The sequence below is a fragment of the Mirounga angustirostris genome, unplaced genomic scaffold, assembly GCF_029215605.1.
Source record: "Mirounga angustirostris isolate CCGP_5_RB_7025 unplaced genomic scaffold, mMirAng1.0.hap1 SCAF_14, whole genome shotgun sequence".
Lineage (NCBI taxonomy): Eukaryota > Metazoa > Chordata > Mammalia > Carnivora > Phocidae > Mirounga > Mirounga angustirostris.
Genome location: NW_026991722.1, coordinates 64,909,319 through 64,926,456, shown reverse-complemented (window position 1 = coordinate 64,926,456; position 17,138 = coordinate 64,909,319). Strand labels below are relative to the sequence as shown.

At 54.9% G+C, this 17,138-nt stretch overlaps 1 protein-coding gene across 1 annotated transcript in view; it reads right to left on the bottom strand.

Annotated features, from left to right (window-relative positions):
- PI4KA (phosphatidylinositol 4-kinase alpha) overlaps nt 1–17,138 on the bottom strand; it is a 123,874-nt gene that overhangs the window by 4,900 nt on the left and 101,836 nt on the right. The window contains exons 37-54 of the mRNA XM_045887179.3: nt 15,454–15,573; nt 15,212–15,291; nt 14,921–15,114; nt 13,870–13,960; nt 13,327–13,494; nt 12,606–12,659; nt 8,533–8,653; nt 6,796–6,925; nt 5,690–5,760; nt 5,027–5,099; nt 4,866–4,936; nt 3,750–3,859; nt 3,230–3,334; nt 3,007–3,132; nt 2,450–2,570; nt 1,842–2,001; nt 1,003–1,092; nt 412–495 (exon numbers count right to left, since the gene is read on the bottom strand). Coding sequence (XP_045743135.1) covers nt 412–495; nt 1,003–1,092; nt 1,842–2,001; nt 2,450–2,570; nt 3,007–3,132; nt 3,230–3,334; nt 3,750–3,859; nt 4,866–4,936; nt 5,027–5,099; nt 5,690–5,760; nt 6,796–6,925; nt 8,533–8,653; nt 12,606–12,659; nt 13,327–13,494; nt 13,870–13,960; nt 14,921–15,114; nt 15,212–15,291; nt 15,454–15,573 — 1,969 coding nt within the window. The remainder of the gene's footprint in view (nt 1–411; nt 496–1,002; nt 1,093–1,841; nt 2,002–2,449; nt 2,571–3,006; nt 3,133–3,229; nt 3,335–3,749; nt 3,860–4,865; nt 4,937–5,026; nt 5,100–5,689; nt 5,761–6,795; nt 6,926–8,532; nt 8,654–12,605; nt 12,660–13,326; nt 13,495–13,869; nt 13,961–14,920; nt 15,115–15,211; nt 15,292–15,453; nt 15,574–17,138) is intronic.

Below are 17,138 nucleotides of genomic sequence, written 5' to 3'. Positions count from 1 at the left end.
TTCTCACGGCTCCCCTGTCATAATGGCCGACTGGCCTGGTCCCACCCCGCCCCGCCTGAGGAAGATGTGGGGAAGCAGGGGTGGGGCCGAGGCCACCCAGAGCTCTTTCTGCTCCTCACCCAGCCTGCTGGGCTGTGCTTACCATGTCCCCCCCGCCCCCCCTGCACTTGCAGCTCGCTTGGCCTCACAGCCTGGGCCCCATGTGGGGAATGTGCCTTGAGGCTTCTGTTGGGTGTTCCCCTCAGCACATCCCTGGCCCCTCTAACCCAATACCCCGTCACCTGTGAGGGCTCCCTTCAGGACCTGTGGAACAGAGAGTCCCCTGGGACAGCAGCATCCCCGTCACTCAGCCTGGGCGTGGTGGCCCTATGCAGGTGCCCAGAGAACACTGGTGTGTGGCAGGTGGCTCACCTGTTGCTGAGGAAGCAGCTCTGAATGACCTTCATGATGAAATTCGCAGCCTCTCTCTCAGTCATGTTGGGGCTGAACCTGTGCCTGGGGGCAAGGGCCACGTCAGGGCTGCCACTGCGGTCCCGCACCCTTGAGGATGCTTTCCCTGTGGGGGTGTGGTCTTGCTAATAGACCACTTAGCATTTGTGGTAATTTGTTCATGAGGGTTGGCCCAGGGCATGCTCCCTCTTGGGAACAGTTGTAAGGGGCAGGGACACTGTCCCCAGCTGGCCCTGGAGGGCCTGTCCCCTTCCCCAGCACCTCCTGGGCTGTGTGGCCCCAGGGCTGGGGGAGGACCAACCTGGGGCTAAGCCACTGCAGCCTCAGACCTGGAGGCAGGGGCTGGCCCTGCATCCTTGAGAAATGAAGGGACCCCTGGGATGTCTGCAGCCCTGGTGTGGTGACAGGGTCTCACCCAGGAACCCTGTCTGCTCTGGGGTTCCCAGGAGAGCACGTGGCCTTGATAATGATTGCATTCACCAGCACTCAGGAGGCTCTCACCCAGAGAGGACAACAGCCCCCAAATGGCCTGTGCATGTGCCCAGGACCTACTTCAAAAGCTTGATTGTCTGGCCACGGAAGCAGGGCAGGCCCGTGTCCAACATGAGAGTGACCAGAGAGACGACTGCATCCATGTAGGGCCTGCGGGGAAGGAAGGGGAAGGAGGCTGGCCTGAGCAGGCTGGCCTTGCCCGCCGTCCTGCAGTGCAGCCCCACCGGACAGCTGCCCACCTCCCCGCACCGCTGCGGCTCACCAGGGCAGCCCCTGCGGCGGCCGGGCGGGGGCTGCTCACACACCCTGGGCCCGGCTGAGCGATGTGCCTTGGTCCGCCCACCCCAGGCCTCCAGCCACGCTTTCCGTGGCTGGCTGAGGAAGTGCAGGTGGGCACTGCGAGCACAGCCTGACCCTCCAAGGGGGTGTGACACAGGCTCCAACAGACTCGGGGTTGGAGTTCAGGTGCCACAACAGTATTGTGTGGCTTTGGCCATGTGACACTCTGAAGCCAGGAAAGTAAGTCTTCAGCATGCAGCCTGGGGGATGGCGGATGCTCAGGCTTGGGCGAAGGGGTGAATGGGGTGCTCAGAGCAGGGAGCCCAAGGTGTTGGCAGGCAAGGCCACACACAGGAGACTACAGAACATGGCGGGCCACTGACACCCAGAGCAGGTGGGCAGAGCGGAGACAGGAAGGCAAGGCCCGAGCTCCCCAGCCTCTAGCACCTGCCTTGCTCTCTGAACTGCAGCCCCTCCGTCCACAAAGGGGCCTGAGAAGGTCCCATGGGACCTCTGGAGGCTGGCCTTGTGGGATTAAGTGGCAACCAGGACTGGTGCCAGCCTGCCCACCTTCCTCCCCATGGTCTTGGTACCCCCACTGGCCCTTCCCTGGGGCTCACCGCACAGCCAGGTAGCCACGGACACACATCTCCATGAACCACTTGAAGGGCGTGGCCTCCATCTTGCCCCCCATGATCATCACCATCTCATCGGTCAGCTTGATGTCTGGTTCCCAGCCAAGGTTGCCGCCCGGTGAGCTTTCGAACATGAAGCCAAAGTCTGCAAAACCCCCAAAGCCATTCTTGATGGGACCAAGTTCCAGGGCCAGGTGTGGGTGTGCTTTGTGCTTCAGCCAGGGCTTGGGGCCACGGCTCCCACACTCCATGAGCTGGCCACAGGCCGTGTTTTCCTGGGGCTGGCAGGGGCGGGTGGTGGCAAGCAGCCAGGAGAGAAAAGAGGAAGTGGAGGTGGGGAGCCAGGCTGGAGCAGAAATGAGGCTGGCCCCGGGGCTGGGTGACCATGCCCTGCGGTCCTGCTGCTACTTGCACCCCAAGCCCCGCAAGCCCAATAGCTTGGGCCCCAAAGCTGAACTCAAACCTGACCCGGGCCCTTCCCGGCTGGGTGACCCCAGCATGCCTGGCTCTTCTGTGGGGTGGGGACTGCTATCCTGCCCCAGGCTCTAGGGGGTGAAGGGAAAGGAAGAGGGCGGCGCTGGGGCCCGGCTGACCGATGTGGATGATGTGGCCCTTCTTGTCCAACATGATGTTCCCGTTGTGCCTGTCCTTGATCTGCAGCAGGAACAGCAGGAGGCTGTAGGCAGCCATGCTCCGGATAAAGTTGTAGCGCGCCTGCATGGAAAGAGCCCAGGTGCTCACAGATGGTCCCCGTGCACCTCCCGGGGCCTGGCGGGAGTTCTCCTGCCTCCCTGCCTGGGACTCCGAGGCTTGGGGATGTTCTCTGGGCTCTCGTTCCCAGCCTTGAAGGCAGAGACCAAATCAGCAAGCCAGATCTTGGAAACAGGACAAGTGACTGCATCTGGGGGTGCAGAGGCAGCAACCCTTTCCTCCCACACCCACGAACTCGCTTTCTCCTGGGGAGTCCATCTCAAGGTTCCTTTGAATCCCAAGGAAGGTTGTGGGGTACCCTGGTTTTACCCCCAAACGTGAAAAGACTCAGAAAAGCAGGGCAAGAGGGAAGCAGGGTGCTGGCCCACAGGCAGTGCCGGGGGCGGGCGGGATGGCGCGTGCAAGCCGTCTCTGGTCTAGGGGCTGCCCTGTCGCTCACCTGCTGGAAGGCCAGCGTTGACTCGTCCCCGTACTGGCGCGTGAAGTAGTCGTACATGCCGAAGTCTGTCTGGCGGCCCAGCTGGTCCCGAGAGGTACAGTCGGGGATGCACTCAATCACTCCACACTGGGGAGGAAGGGCCAGATGCCGAGGCCTGCAGGCGGGGCTTCTCTCAGCCTGAGGCATGGGGAACTGCCCCGGGGCTCCCGCACAGGGAACTCACCCCGGGGGCGGTGGCCACCACACGGTAGGGGAAGACAAAGAGGTCCAGGCCAACCAGCTGGAAGATGTTCTTGAAAAGGTCAATAATCTGCAGAGCCAGCATGTCCTGGAGACCAGGGAGGCATGGGCTGGTCAGCTGGCCGCCTCCTGTGCTCTAGTCCAGCCGACCCCCAGCAGCCCTGCCAGTGAGGAGGGGGTAGGGAAGGAGGTGATGGCCGAGCAGGGGCCTGGAGTGTCTGGCCTCACCGCACACCATGCTGGGCCAGGCTCAGGACCATCCAGCACTGGGCTGAACCGAGGCCGCGCTGTCCAGTGGGGGATGCGAGTCAGGGACACCTGCCTCCCGGGGCAGTTCCCTCTGAGTGGTAGGGGATGGACAGTGGATGGGAGCCGCTGGAGAGGTCCCTGGGTTAGGCAGAAAGCCCCGATTTCCTCTGTGGCACCTCCACCCAACGTGAGAAGCCAAGCTCTGGTTCCGCGCACGAGGTGCCTCAGGGAGGCCAGGCCTGGCTGCTCGCTACCTGCCGGCAGTCGTCTCCCACTTTGAAGATGGCTGCCTGCCACGAGATCTTTTGGCTGTCAGCCTCCTGTGTGCCACACTCATCCTCGGAGTCCGAGCAGCACCGCAGACCTGCATACGGGGCAGAGAGGCAGCCTATTAGCCTGGAGGCCGGGAGAGGCCCTCTGTGGGGGCCAGGGCAAGCCCTGCTCACAGGCCCAGAACCCTAGGAACCTTGGGGATTGTCTCTGCAAAGCCCCAAGGAGGCCAAAGAGGCTCAGGAGACACCCAGGGTCAGTGGGTGGAGCCACAGGGCCTGGGGTCTCTTCCAAAGAATGTTTAGGCTTAAATGGAACTGAAGCTAGAGGCCCCTTTTCACTGGAAGTGGGGGCCCAGGGGTGCCCAGGACCAGCACTGGGAGCTGGGGGGGGGCAGGAGTGTGTGTGTTTATACCCTAGGGTGCCAGGGAGGACTTGGGGGCCAGAGTGCAGGGAAGGCCATGGAAGGCATGTCCCCATACTGGCAGGGGGGCCACACCCCCTCTACTTGGGTTGACTAGTGTCCCCCCAAAATTCATGCCCACTCAAAACCACAGAATTGACCTTATTTGGAAATAGGATCTTTGCCCATACAGTCAAGTTCATGAGAATTAGGGTGGGCCCTTATCAGAGCACACAGGGAGAAAGCCTTGTGAGGGCAGAGGCAGAGGTGGGAGTGACGCAGAGGATTGCCAAGGCTTGCCGGCAAGCACCGGAAGCTGGGAGAAAGACATGGAACAGATTCTCCCCCAGAACCCTTCAGAAAGAGCACAGCCATGCCTACACCCTGATGTCGCACTTCAGGCCTCCAGAACCGTGGGGGAATACATCTCTGTGTCGCTTGCACGGCACCCCCTGAAGCCCTGGGCCAATCAGCCTCAGGAAGGTGCCTCCTGCACTTGATGGCTGACCTGGGGCCGGCCTCCAGGGCTCTGTCACTACACCAGCTCCATGCCATTCCTAAACTGGGGCCCAGACTGAGAGCGGAGGGACATCACCTTTCACAGGGAGCTGGTCATAAACTAAACACGCCCAAGGAAACTGGCATCATCCAGGGAAAACACTTAGATCCCAAACTGTGTCAGAGATTCTTCACTGACCTTCTTTTTCAAGTTCACTAACTCCACATCGTTTCACCTTAAATTTAGCCAGATACGGGGCTTTAGCAGCACTGAAAGACAACAGAAGGAACATGGCATGGGTGCTGGGGCAAAGGAGAACTGGGTGTAAGGGAGCTGCCAGACGGCAGGCCACCTCTTACCTCTGCATGGGCGTCCCGGACTTGTAGTCGATGTCCAGTACGATGGCCTCAGGGTTGCTGGGCAGGTAGCAGCCTGTGCAGGGACAGAGTGCAAGTCACAGGGAGCCCAAGTGTGACCTCCCTCTCCCCCCAGACGGGGCTTCTAGGTCTTCCTCTGGGGCACCGATAACATCTTATCCTGTGGTCGTTAAGGGTCTGTCCTCCCTGATCTGTGGTCTTTCCCTGGGTCCTTCCTGATATCTAACAAAAGAGCTGCCACCTCCCAGGAGACACTTCTCCAGGAGGATGCACCAACCCTCAGCTTCACAGACCTAGCACGCTGCTCCTCGGAGCCCCACCGGCCACTCAATGTGGGGTACGGGGCTGCCTGCTCTGATAGGGCACACGCGGGAGCTTCCTACCCTGCCTCTGTGCACCCGGAACCCCTCAGTTCTTGGATTCACCCCACTGACTCTTGCTCCCTTTTCTCAGCACACACATTAAGTGGGGAGGACAAGAGAAAGCCCATTCCTGGTCAAGGAGCTGGCAGTCCACCCCCCACCCCCCACCGTGAGACACAGAGAGAGTGTGTGTGTGTGTGTGGCCACCTTCCCTGGGCCCCATGCCCACCCTACCCGCCCGCAGGAAGAAGCCCAGCTCATCAGCCGACTGGGGCCTGCTCACCCGGCTGCACTTTCACTTCAGACAGAGCTGACAGGCATGCCTTCTTCCTCTCGTCGCCTTTAGGGTAGGGCCTGAGAAACAGGACAGACATGCTTTGCTTTGTCACTGCAGGAACTGGCCTCTGGGGTTTCTGGGGGCAGGCAGGGCCCCTCCTGTCTGCCTCTCCGTTCCTTTCCTCTTAGTTCTAGCTACTACTGAGGGCCCTGCGAGGCCCAGCTCTTCCGGGAGGCCACTCTGAGGGATCCTTGCCCCACACTCATCAGGGGCCGTGCGGCCCCTGGGGGACTGAGGTGGAGTTTTCTGGCTGTCCTTCCCCCTCACTTGTGTGTGGTGTGTGATGTTGCTGTCGGAGACACACACAGGGGACACAGCTGGCTCTGGGGCCTATGCTCAAGTGCTGGTCCTATTGTTTACTTGCAGCATGACCTTGGCAGGGCCCTCCGACCTCCTACATCCGCAGGACGAGGATGACAGGGTGGAGTGGAACCAGGTGCCTGGAGGGACACCCAGGGAATGCCCCCCCCCACCCCTTGAGGCCTCTGTGGGCTAGAAGCTGCTGCATCACCACTGTACTTCATACTGGGCCCAGGAAAGGGCCTCAGGACATATGGGTGAGGCCACCTGGTGACCAAGATGAGAGAGGCCTGAGCACCAGGGACAGCCCGGGCAATGAGGCACCCAGGAGGACAGGCAGCCAGTGCTCCCCTGCTGGGGCCTCCCCTAGGCCCTTGGCCAGTTGATGACTCCAGGGCCCCACCCCACACAAACAGGCAGGGCCACCAATGCCCAAGGATGGCGTCAGCCCTCATACATGGACGGCCCAGGAGGTAAATCAGTAAAACGACACTGGGAGCTACAAAGGAGTCTGGTTTTCCTAATACCCTGGGTCCCTTCGAACTTGGAGAGCAGAGTGGCCTCAAACCACGGGACACTATCCAGAAGGAAACTATGACAGGTTTTCTGAAATTTGCATGGCTGTGCATTTTGCTCTATTTCCAAGAGACCGGACTTGCCAGGGCAGAGATTCCCAACCCTGGTTGTTCATTAGAATCAGCGGGGGCCCTCCAGGCAATTCCCACGAGCCAGGACTGAGAGATGCCACTTACTTGATGATGGCTGACACGTTGGTGATCTTGTTAAAGAAATCAAATTCCCGCTGGTAGAAGTCCTTGGCTGGGCCCGACAAGGAGCCAGTGATCTCCTCCACTAACTGCTCCAAGAGGTCACCGATGTCAGCTGACAGAGAAACCAAGAGGGTGAGCCTGCAGCTGGGCCACCGAAGGCCCTCAAGGAAACCCCACGTTTGCCAGATGTGCAGTCCAGGTGTTCAGGTGTTCCCCAGCACCCAGGCCAGCTCAGCTGCCCCGAGAGTGTGGTCTGTAACTGCCTGGAGGGTCCCTGGGACCCTTCAAGAACCCCCAGTCAAACCACACCGATAGGCTGTTTGCTCTCCTTGCTGTGTAGATGCTTGCGAGGCTGGGCACAGTTGGCCAAGATGCTAGTGGTCACTGGATCCTCATGGCTCTGCTCCCGTGGTGTGAACAAAAGCCAGTGTCACTAAGAATGTCCCTGGTAAGGCAATAAGCAAGGACTAATTTGATGACACTCTACCCCGAAGACATTTCTGTGATGCTCTGTGTGATGACACGGAAGTCACGCAGCAGTCGGCCGCGTGTGAAGTACGCAGGCGCTGTGCTCCCGTGGAAAAGCGCCTTGCGTTGGGACTTTCCAACTGACCTAACTTCTTGTTTCAGGGAACACCATTTTTACTTAGAAGAGTGACCGACGGACAAAAATATAGTTATTTGGACTTAGGTATATGGCAGGTATTTTCTTGAAAATGACCAAGGTGAATCTGCCATTTAAGGAAAACGACTAAGTTTTGGGAAACCTGCATCTGTGACTGTGAGCTTGACAGCTTCCCAGCACTTGAAAATGTTTCTGGTTTGTAAGACCAGTGGGGCATTCACACGTGTGATTTTTAATGTTGCAAAGTCCTGCGGGGGGCGGGTGTGGGTGTGAGCGCTGCGTAGACCAATGGACTTCAAAGGAAGAGCATGAGAAACTCGCTGACATGAGTTCAAATCCACATTGCAATTAATCATTAAGAGCCTATCACTTGTGTTTCGTGCAGTACCAACTGAGACTATCTGTAGTGACCAGAAAGACAACTACAATCCCCCTTCCTTTTCCAGCTCCATGTCTGCGTGGAGCTGAATTCCCTGCATTGACTTCAACCAAAACAGCATATTCCAACAGGTTAAATGCAGAAGTGGAAGGGGATCCTGCTGTCTTTTACTGCAGAAAGATGTTATGACATTACAGACACTAAAGAGATCTGCAAAACTGTAAAGCAACACTCTCACTCCTTTTTGAATTATTTTTCACAAAAATATGTTATTTATGTTAACATGCTTAACTTTTTTAAATGTCTTGGTTTTACTGTCCAACACTGGTTAACATTGAGAACTAAAGCCTGTGTAAACCAAAGCTCTCTGGGGGCCTCACTAGTTTTTAAGGGTGGGAAGATGTGGACAAGCTCTGTTTGAGAACTGTTTGCCCTGGGTGGCTGCCTCGTCCCCACATGGAATTGCTAGGTCAAGGGCAGGGTGAGAAGAAGCTCTCGAATGTGCTTAGAGCTGCAGGACAGTGCCAGGGTAGGCAGGGTGTCTGCAGGTGAGGTTAGCAAAGGCTTCATGAAGGAGGGGGTCCTGCTCCCGCTGGGTGTTAAAGATGAGGCGTTCCCACTAAAGGATGGGAAGCAGAGGGATGGGCTGGGGCAGCACAGGTCCTGGAGGGCTCTGGAGGCGGGTGAGGACTGAGGGAAGGTGACAAATACTCACGGTCTTTCTGGTGCCCTTCTTCATCCAGATAGATGTTAGTTTTCATGTTCCAGATAAACTGGTGTGCCAGAAGCTGGGATTTGGATGCTGCCCACAGAATATACTCTCGCACGTAGCCCATCTATAGGAGAGCAGGGTCACCATCAGCCCAGGCCTGGACACCTCTCCACTGAGAGAGACTCTAACCTGGTGCAGGAGTGGACTCCCAGCACTTGCAGACCTAGCAAGAAGTGAGGACCAGTGGTTTCCGGCTGTGTGAGCAAGCGCACCCGGGGATGTGTGAGCCCAGTCCAGGGACTAGGCCAAGGTCTAGCTTGCTAGCTGGCCGACAGGGCAGATGGGGCCCCAGGCGGTGGGGTCTGCAAAACAGGAAGGAGCCAGCTTTTGTTTCCTCTGTGCTCTCCCCTGGACTCTTAAGAACCATAACTCTCTAAGAACCAGAACTCTCGATTTCTGCTGTTGTCAAGTATGAGGAATGAGTAGGCTGGGTACCTAAACTCAGCTATAAACTGGTTGTTTGGAACAATGTTCCGCAGTGATGGGCAGGTTCCAGAAAATTCTAACACACAGACACTTCTTCATGAGTTGACACACCATGACCACTATCCTAAGGACCTCTCCTCTTTCTCCTTCTTAGTCATGTTCTGCTACTCGTAGCTCCAGTTTTAATTACCCTGTCCAAAAGTTAAAAAAGGTGCTGGCCTTTCTGGAAGACTTCTGAAGGAGTGGCCTCTCCCCCGACCACTATAGTTTGTGGCCCCTGCATCTGGTAAAGTAGTCTTTGGATAGATGTCCTCAACTTGGCTGGGTGGGCTTACCAAGCAGGTCAAATTTCAAATAATTTCCCAGTGCGAGCCCAGCAAAAGGATCTAAAGATAAACTATGAATGTTCAACTTACAGTGTGTTTAAATAAAAGTTTGCGGAGCTTCTGGGCTGGTGGAGGTGTGGGGAGAGCCATGCGCCCGAAGAGCATGGAAGCTCTGCAACCTTCCCACATCCCTTGCCCTATGCTGCCCTTCCACCTGGCTGTTCCTGAGTTATGTCCTTTTACGACAGTAATGTGGTCAGTTTTGCCGATACCACAGAGGGGACTCAATGAAGTAATGAACACACTATCACAGGGAGGTGGAGGCAGGCAGCCGTCTGAGCAAGGAGGAAGTGTCATCAGTCACTGAGGCCCATGGAGCCTTCTAGCTTTGGGAAAGGTTTTAGCATTTCATCCCTGTGCGGTTCTTAATGAATTTAATATCTGCCTTGCCAGACAATTTGGTTGAAAACAAATCCATGTTTGCTTTATAACTAATTATATAAGCAATGAGATAATTCCAAAGTCAAAAAAATTACTAAGTATGGCCACTTCCATCCTGTCTGCTCCCTCTTCAGCCATTTTTACTAGTTTTGGTTTATCCTTCTCTAAAAAACAATATAAGCAAATACATTTGTATCCCATCAAGCTCAGACTTCAACAACAACAACAACAAAAACCCTAGAAATGGAAAGCAAGAAAGAAACCAATGAAGCTAGCTGAGTCTTGAGTTGACATAACCTCACAGAGAAGAATCATTTCAAGTGACTTAAAATTGAGTAATTTGCGGGGGACATGGGTGGCTTAGTCGGTTAAGTGTCCGACTCTTGATTTCAGCTCAGGTCATGATCTTGAGGTCATGAGATTGAGCCCCACGTTGGGCTCTGTGCTGGGTGTGGAGCCTGCTTGGGATTCTCTCTCCCCCTCTCCCTGCCTCCTGCTTGTGCATGCACCCTCTCTCAAAAAATAAAAAAAGAATTGAGTAATCTAGGGACTATGGTTTTGCCACAGCTTATCTGTCCCAGATTGCAATTCTCTTTTATTCCCAAATAAACCCATGTTTTGCTGAAAAGATGAAATTAAAAAACAAAAACAAAAAACGAGTAATCTGACTGTATATTCCCAGTGGAAAATATACCAAGAACAAAAGACAAAAAAATCTGACCCAGTTTTTAGTAATCGTGTTGTAATAATATAAGTATTGTTACTTTGAAACTATTAATATAGTGGAATAATGCAAAGAAATGGTATGTTAATGTTATTAGAAACCAATATTTTTAGTATTAAAAGATTCAAACATAAACTCAACTAAAGTAAAAGACTATAATCCTACATTTGAATTGGAATTATTAGTATACTAAAAAAAAATATTAGTATAATCTCATGATGTATTTCCTCTAAAAAAACAAAACAAAAAAACAAAAGCAAAAAGCTCTATCTACTACAAAGGCCTAGAAACCATGACCAACTCAATGACAGTGACGATTCTTAGCGTTTAGATTACGTTGTCTCAGTAAAATGAATTGGAGTTCCTTGGAAAATGGGTGATTCCAGGTCTGAGGCAGAAAACAAGAAGAGCCTAGAATATCTTGTCCTTTCTGGAAAACAAGGTTATCAAGGACTAAAGATCAAAGAAGGGACACTCGGGGATTCCCAGGAGTTAGAAAGGTGGGCATCAAAAATAACTAGTGGCTTGAGACAGACCAAACACATCAAAATCCATGAGTTTATAATGATATGTGGGAGAAAAAAAGGAGAAGAACTCATAGTCATTTTTGGATAATGCCAAGGAATTAACCCAATTTTGAAAACTAGAAAAAAAAAAAGAGAAAAAAATGTATCAGGATTTTTGTGGTAAGCAGCTTATGTAAAATCATGGCCAAATGAAACCAAGAGCAGCCCGCCTGACTCGCACATGCTGGCCGCGGCCCCCATCCACGCCTCTATGCAAACGGCAGCCCATGGAGGCCCCTGTGGCCACGGGCAGAGCAGAGCACAGAGCAAGCCACCTGGGGAGCGAGGCGTTCTAGGGCTGATGGAAGCAAAGACACAAAGAGTAGAGGGAGAAGATGATGGAGGGGAGGGAGAGGAAATGGGTGCCTGGAGAAAAGGCACATTGTGACGGGCCCCCAAGTGCTGGGCCCTGGCTTGGTGAATAAACTCCGGCAGAGTATCAAAACTACCTGCTCAGAGTTGGAGGGCTTTTGGCAGCTACTGCGCTAAGACAGGACTCAGTCTTTAAAGGCTGGCTACAGGTCTAGAAGCACTCTGGTCTGTGGACTGAGACAGAGCATCCTGCCAATCCGTGGGGAAGCAGCTGGCCCGGGGACACCTAGCCAGTGCTCACTGCCACCACAAGGGCCCAGTCTGACACAGCGGGCTCTGGCGCCCCATGCAGTGCGGAGAGGAATTGGCAGGAGCGGGAAAGGGGCGGCTACTGCTGCTGGACTTAGACTTGAGCACGGGTGGAGGGGGTTGCTGGGATGAAGCACGGGTAGTGTGGGTTCGGGGTTGTGGTCAGCCCCGTGTCAGGGGGATGCTTCTGTGACAGGCTCTGGGCTAGGCATCTCACGTACAGGTATGCTATACATGCAGGGCTGAACTGTGCCCCCCCCCAATCCCCAATTCATGGGTTGAAGTCGTACACGCCTCAGTGTGACAGTGTCTGGAGACGGGCCTTTAAAGAGGTGATTAAATTCAAATGAGATCATTAGGGTGGCATCTAGTCCAAGTGGGGTCCTTATAAGAAGAAGAGATTAGGACACAGACACACAGAGGGAAGACCACATGAGGACACAGGGAGATGGTAGCCATCTGCAAGCCAAGGAGAGAATCCTCAAGAGAAAGCAACCCTATGGGAACCCTGATCTCCAACTTCCAGCCTCCAGAATTGTGAGAAATACATTTAACCCCCCCATTCTGTGGTTCCTTGCTTTGGCAGCCCAAGCACACCAAACATACATCATCTTGTCTGACCCTCCCTGCTTCCCACTGAAGAGACGAGGGAGCTGGATTCAGGGACTGAGGAAGTGGCGGGCAATATTTCTAGAGCCCACTGACCCTGCACAGCAAGACGGGGCCTCAGGGTGAGGTGGGGTGAGGAGGGCCTCCTGACCATGAGCACCCTGTGGCCGGTGTGTGTGGGGGTGTGTGTGAGAAGAGCTCAGAGACTCTGCTCCCAAGGCCCCATCCCTGTTGCCGAGGGCGCCCCCCCCCAATACCCGGCACGGCTCTCAGAAGGGACAGCACATGCTGGGACAGCCTTACCTTGTCATACCTGAGGGCCTGCACAATCTGGGGGATGTAGAACAGGATGGCGTCCTGCAAAGGAGGTGGACGAGCAATCATGACCTCCAGGAAGGGAAGATAATTCCTTACCTCCAGGACAGTGAAAACAAAAGCAACACAGATGGCTGTCCCAGGGCCCCACTCCAACCTGGAATGGCCCCGCTGTCACTCAGCCCATGGGACACTGTCTTGCAGAGGACTGAAAACCAGGGAAAACCCAGAGGACAGCAAGGAAAATGGCCGATGGCTTGAAACACATGATGGGTGAGAAAAAGCAAAAGGAATGAGGACAGGGTAAGGGCCCGCCCATGTGTGTTCACTGCTGGGGGCCTGCTCGGGGACAAGGGCTGAGGTCACAGCAGGCCCGTGTGCTGGGGCCTCGGTGAGTCAGCTACCAAACCCATCACTGTGGCTGTCACATGGGATTCCCAGGCTTCCCAAGAGCCCACGGCTGGGCGATTGTGCCCACACAGTTACAACTGGCACCAAACTCAAGTCAACTTCCTAACGTATCTGAATCAGAACTCAATCTGTCTTCTATGACCGCCTGAACAGAAACGGGGATGAAGACCTGCTCTAAGATGGACCCATGTTTCACCAGGCCCACATCAAGTTTGAGATAAAGCCCGTCCTTCCTGTCTCCACCTCAGCACTCCCTGGTGGTCCCACCGAGGCCGACTCAGGCAGAACGCGGGCTCACCGGCGGGAAGGACCGCAGGACTTTCACCCCGTACTGCGCGGTGAGAGGGTGCGGCGGGTACATGCTGGAGAAGTAGGAGAGGCCCGTGGGCGGGTCGGCAGGTGCCCAGCACAGCACGTGGCTGAGCTCGGGCGCGTCAGCGTCAATGGTGTGCCAGGTGACCAGGAACTGGGAAGGAAGCAGGGAGACGGTCTGGCACAGGCAGGCCCTGATGCCCCTCTGGAAACACCCGGCCCACCCCGTTATCTCAGGGGCGGTCCCAAAGTGATGATGATGAAGCACTTACAACACCGTGGGGAAATGTTTCTGATACATGATGTAAAGTAGCATAACTTTAACTTGGGTAAAGTACACTCAATATTTTTCTACTCTAAGCATAATAAAGGCCTCACTTGAGAAATGGAAAACACAGGAAATTAGAAAAGTCATTATCCTGCTGAGGTTGCCAGGTTTTTGTCACAGTTCTAGTTTCCAGGCATTTGGGAGGCATTTCTGTTCTTGTGCAGTTTGAGCCCAGGCCCCAGCGCATGCTACACTAACTACCTTGATAGCTTCGGGGACGTCACTAACAGCTCCTGGGTCCAAGCGCACGAGACGGGTCACTTCATTGCCGATGGCTTCTGTGTTCTTAAACCTATGGCACACGGAGGGTGTGGGTGGGGTGGCCTCTCCCACCTCCACGGAAGAGAGGCAGGTAGAGGGAAACCTGAACTGGAGGGATGCAGATTAATGCCAAGTGACACCCAAACACTATGCTACTGACGTACTGGTAACTCTGACCATGAGTGTTTACAATAAACAGCATCATGACTGGCTATGGCATGAATGCCAGAACGATCTCAAGCTCCCCAGTCAAAGGACATCCCCCTTTACAGTCCTTGCCTTCAGAACAGCCCCTTGCCCTGGTGCCAAAGCAGCCCACCTATGGCGCGGCAGCCCGTAGGCTGGAAGGTACATCAGCAGATGGGAGGGTGGGTACAAGTTTTCAGGGGTCACCGCCCCAGGAAAGGTGGACTTTCCATGACTTCCATGGACTTTCCAGGCTGTGGTCCTGGCCCAGAGGACTGAATTAGGACCAGGAGGAAGCACTAAGTAGGCAAGTGTGGGCTCGTGGGGAAGAAATGTCCGCCCCTGCATGTGGGGGACTTAACACAGGGTCCTGGGAGGCCCCTCTTGGCTACCATTGGTCCAAGAGTTCTGACCTTGGAGAGCTACGAGAGGAGAGTTCACAGGGCACTTGGCTGCTGGCCACCTAATCTAAGGAGCCCACTGCTGTGGACCTGTGGGAACAAACTGAAGGCTCCCAAGCCGGCCTCCCTGGAGTGACAGACAGCCTGCATGTGATTCCCATCCCTCGAATGTGCTCTGACGCTTCCTGCTCGGGCCCTGGGGTGCTGGGGCACCGCAGGCAGGAGTGTGCTGTGTGACCACTGCACAGAAAGCCCGGGCAACATCTAGGGCAGAGGACCAGGCCTCTGAGATCACTTCCCCGACCGCCCTTGGCAGTGACCACATCATATTCCTCCTCACTCAGGTGCCCTGGTACTGGACTTCTGGCAAGGCCCTCATCAGGCAGGTGTGACCAGGGCCCCACCTGGCTGGCAGTTGCACGGCCAGGTAAGGAGAGATGCTCCAGGCGAGGTTAACGTTGTCCTTCCACTGCTTCTCACTCAGGCTGATGTACTTGGACCTCCAGTTGGCCACACTGTTCTCTCCGGCCTGGTCCAGCTCCAACTCCGGGGCCGACAGTGGATTGTACCATGTGATGAGACGCTCAATCTCGGTGGCCTGGTGAGATGAGACATCAATATGCCTTCTCTGTGCACCCATGTGCCACTCTGCTCCCGTTCCCGGTGCTGTGGGCATAGGATGGGTGTCACCTTACCAGCAGGGACAGCAGCAGCGTCCTCCGCTTCATGTAGTACTTGTGCAGCTGGGAGCCCCGGTTGGTTTTCTTGGACATGCCTGTGGAGGAGACAGAAGGCCCAGGTGTGTTCTTCTGAGTTCACTGGCCCATCCTTCACTTCTAAAACCCAAAGGAAGCTGCCTTTCAGCGCTCTGCTCACTGTCTGAACCGCCAGGATGTGACTCAGACCGGAGGGACCTATCAGCAAACCTTCAACCGACCTGACTTCTTGGAGATGGTCGACATGCCACTGGACAGGGGGTAGGTGTTGATCCAGCCTTGAGTGGCCTGCTGCCGAGAGCCGACTGCTATGTCCAGATTGCTCCGGGTGTCTTGGTTATCTGTAGGGAAACACATTGTTGCTTCCAGAATGAGGCGTCTGTATTTTCACCAGAGATAAGGTGATCAGTGGAAGAGCAGGGAGGGAAAGACATGGTGTTGATGGATCTGAAGAATAAACCAACCTCTGGGAAGTGTGTGTTTTTGTTTTTTTAATGTAAGCTCTACATTCAAGGTGGGGCTTGAACTCACCACCCTGAGATCAAGAGTCACTTGTTCTATAGCCTGAGCCAGCCAGGCACCCTGGGGAAGTTTCTTTAACCATTCTACATAGAAAGCTTACTAAAATGTATTATATTCTTCCTAACTATTTTTTTTAAGATTTTATTTATTGGGGCGCCTGGGTGGCTCAGTCGGTTAAGCGGCTGCCTTCGGCTCAGGTCACGATCCCAGGGTCCTGGGATTGAGCCCCGCATCAGGCTCCTTGCTCAGCGGAGAGCCTGCTTCTCCCTCTCCCTCTGCCTGCCTGCCGCTCCCCCTGCTTGTGCTCTCTGTGTCAAATAAATAAAATCTTTAAAAAAAAAAAAGATTTTATTTATTTATTTGAGAGAGAGTGCGTGCATGCCAGTGTGGGGGAGGGGCAGAGAGAGAGGGAGAATCTCAAGCAGAATCCCCGTTGAGCGCAGAGCCCGGCACGGGGCTCGATCCCACGACCCTGAGATCGTGACCCCAGCTGAAATCAAGAGTCTAACGCTCAACCAACTGAGCCACCCAGGCGCACCTCTCCTAGCTTTTAAAATAGAAGAAAACAAATGTGGGTGGCGATCCTGATCAATTACCAATAGCTCTCTCGGCCAGCATCACGCTGCCCTTCAACAGAGCAGTGAGTCGGGCCGTGCGGGCAGGCGAAAAGTGCTGCTGGCCCTGCTCTCCGTGAAGCCAGGACGCCGCCTCAGAAAATCTCTGCGCTTGCTTTTTAGTTTGCCTTTCCTTTCCCTGCAGTCAGGTTGTCAGCTGGGGGTCTGCCTGCAGAAACTGCGCTCCTCATCCCTACTTTGTGCTGGGGAATCAGCTTCCTGCTCAGAGAAACAGGAACGTGTTTCTTTGTGGTTTGCTGCTTGCTTACATTGTAGCGCCTTTTCCTTAACCCTGTCCACCCTGGCTTGCTCCTATTCAATCCTGGAGACTCAGCTCACATGTCACCTCTTCCAGAAAACTCTCTCTGGCTCCCTAACTCCGGTGGGCCAAGGGCCTGTCCTTGAGGGGTGCTCCCCTGATCTCCTCATGTTGACATCACCTACCAGGTGACAGCAGACAGTGCTTTATTCATCTTGGCACACGGGCCCAGGATGGGCTGTCAGATATGCAGTCGGGGCTGGTGAACTGGGCTAGTGCTGGGAGAAGTTATGCTATGTGGCCTCTGCTCAGGGCCCTCTGCACTCAGTCATGCTTGTCAGCTGAGGCTGGACGACCAGTGGTGGCCGGACAGGCTTTGGGTCTCTGGTGACCATGCAGCAGGCTCGGCGGGACCCTCACTGTTCTGACCTGGCTCCTGCAGGGCTGCCCACTGCACACCACTGTCTTGCCTGCCCCCATGCCTCGGCCCCACCACCCAGGAGCAGCTGCC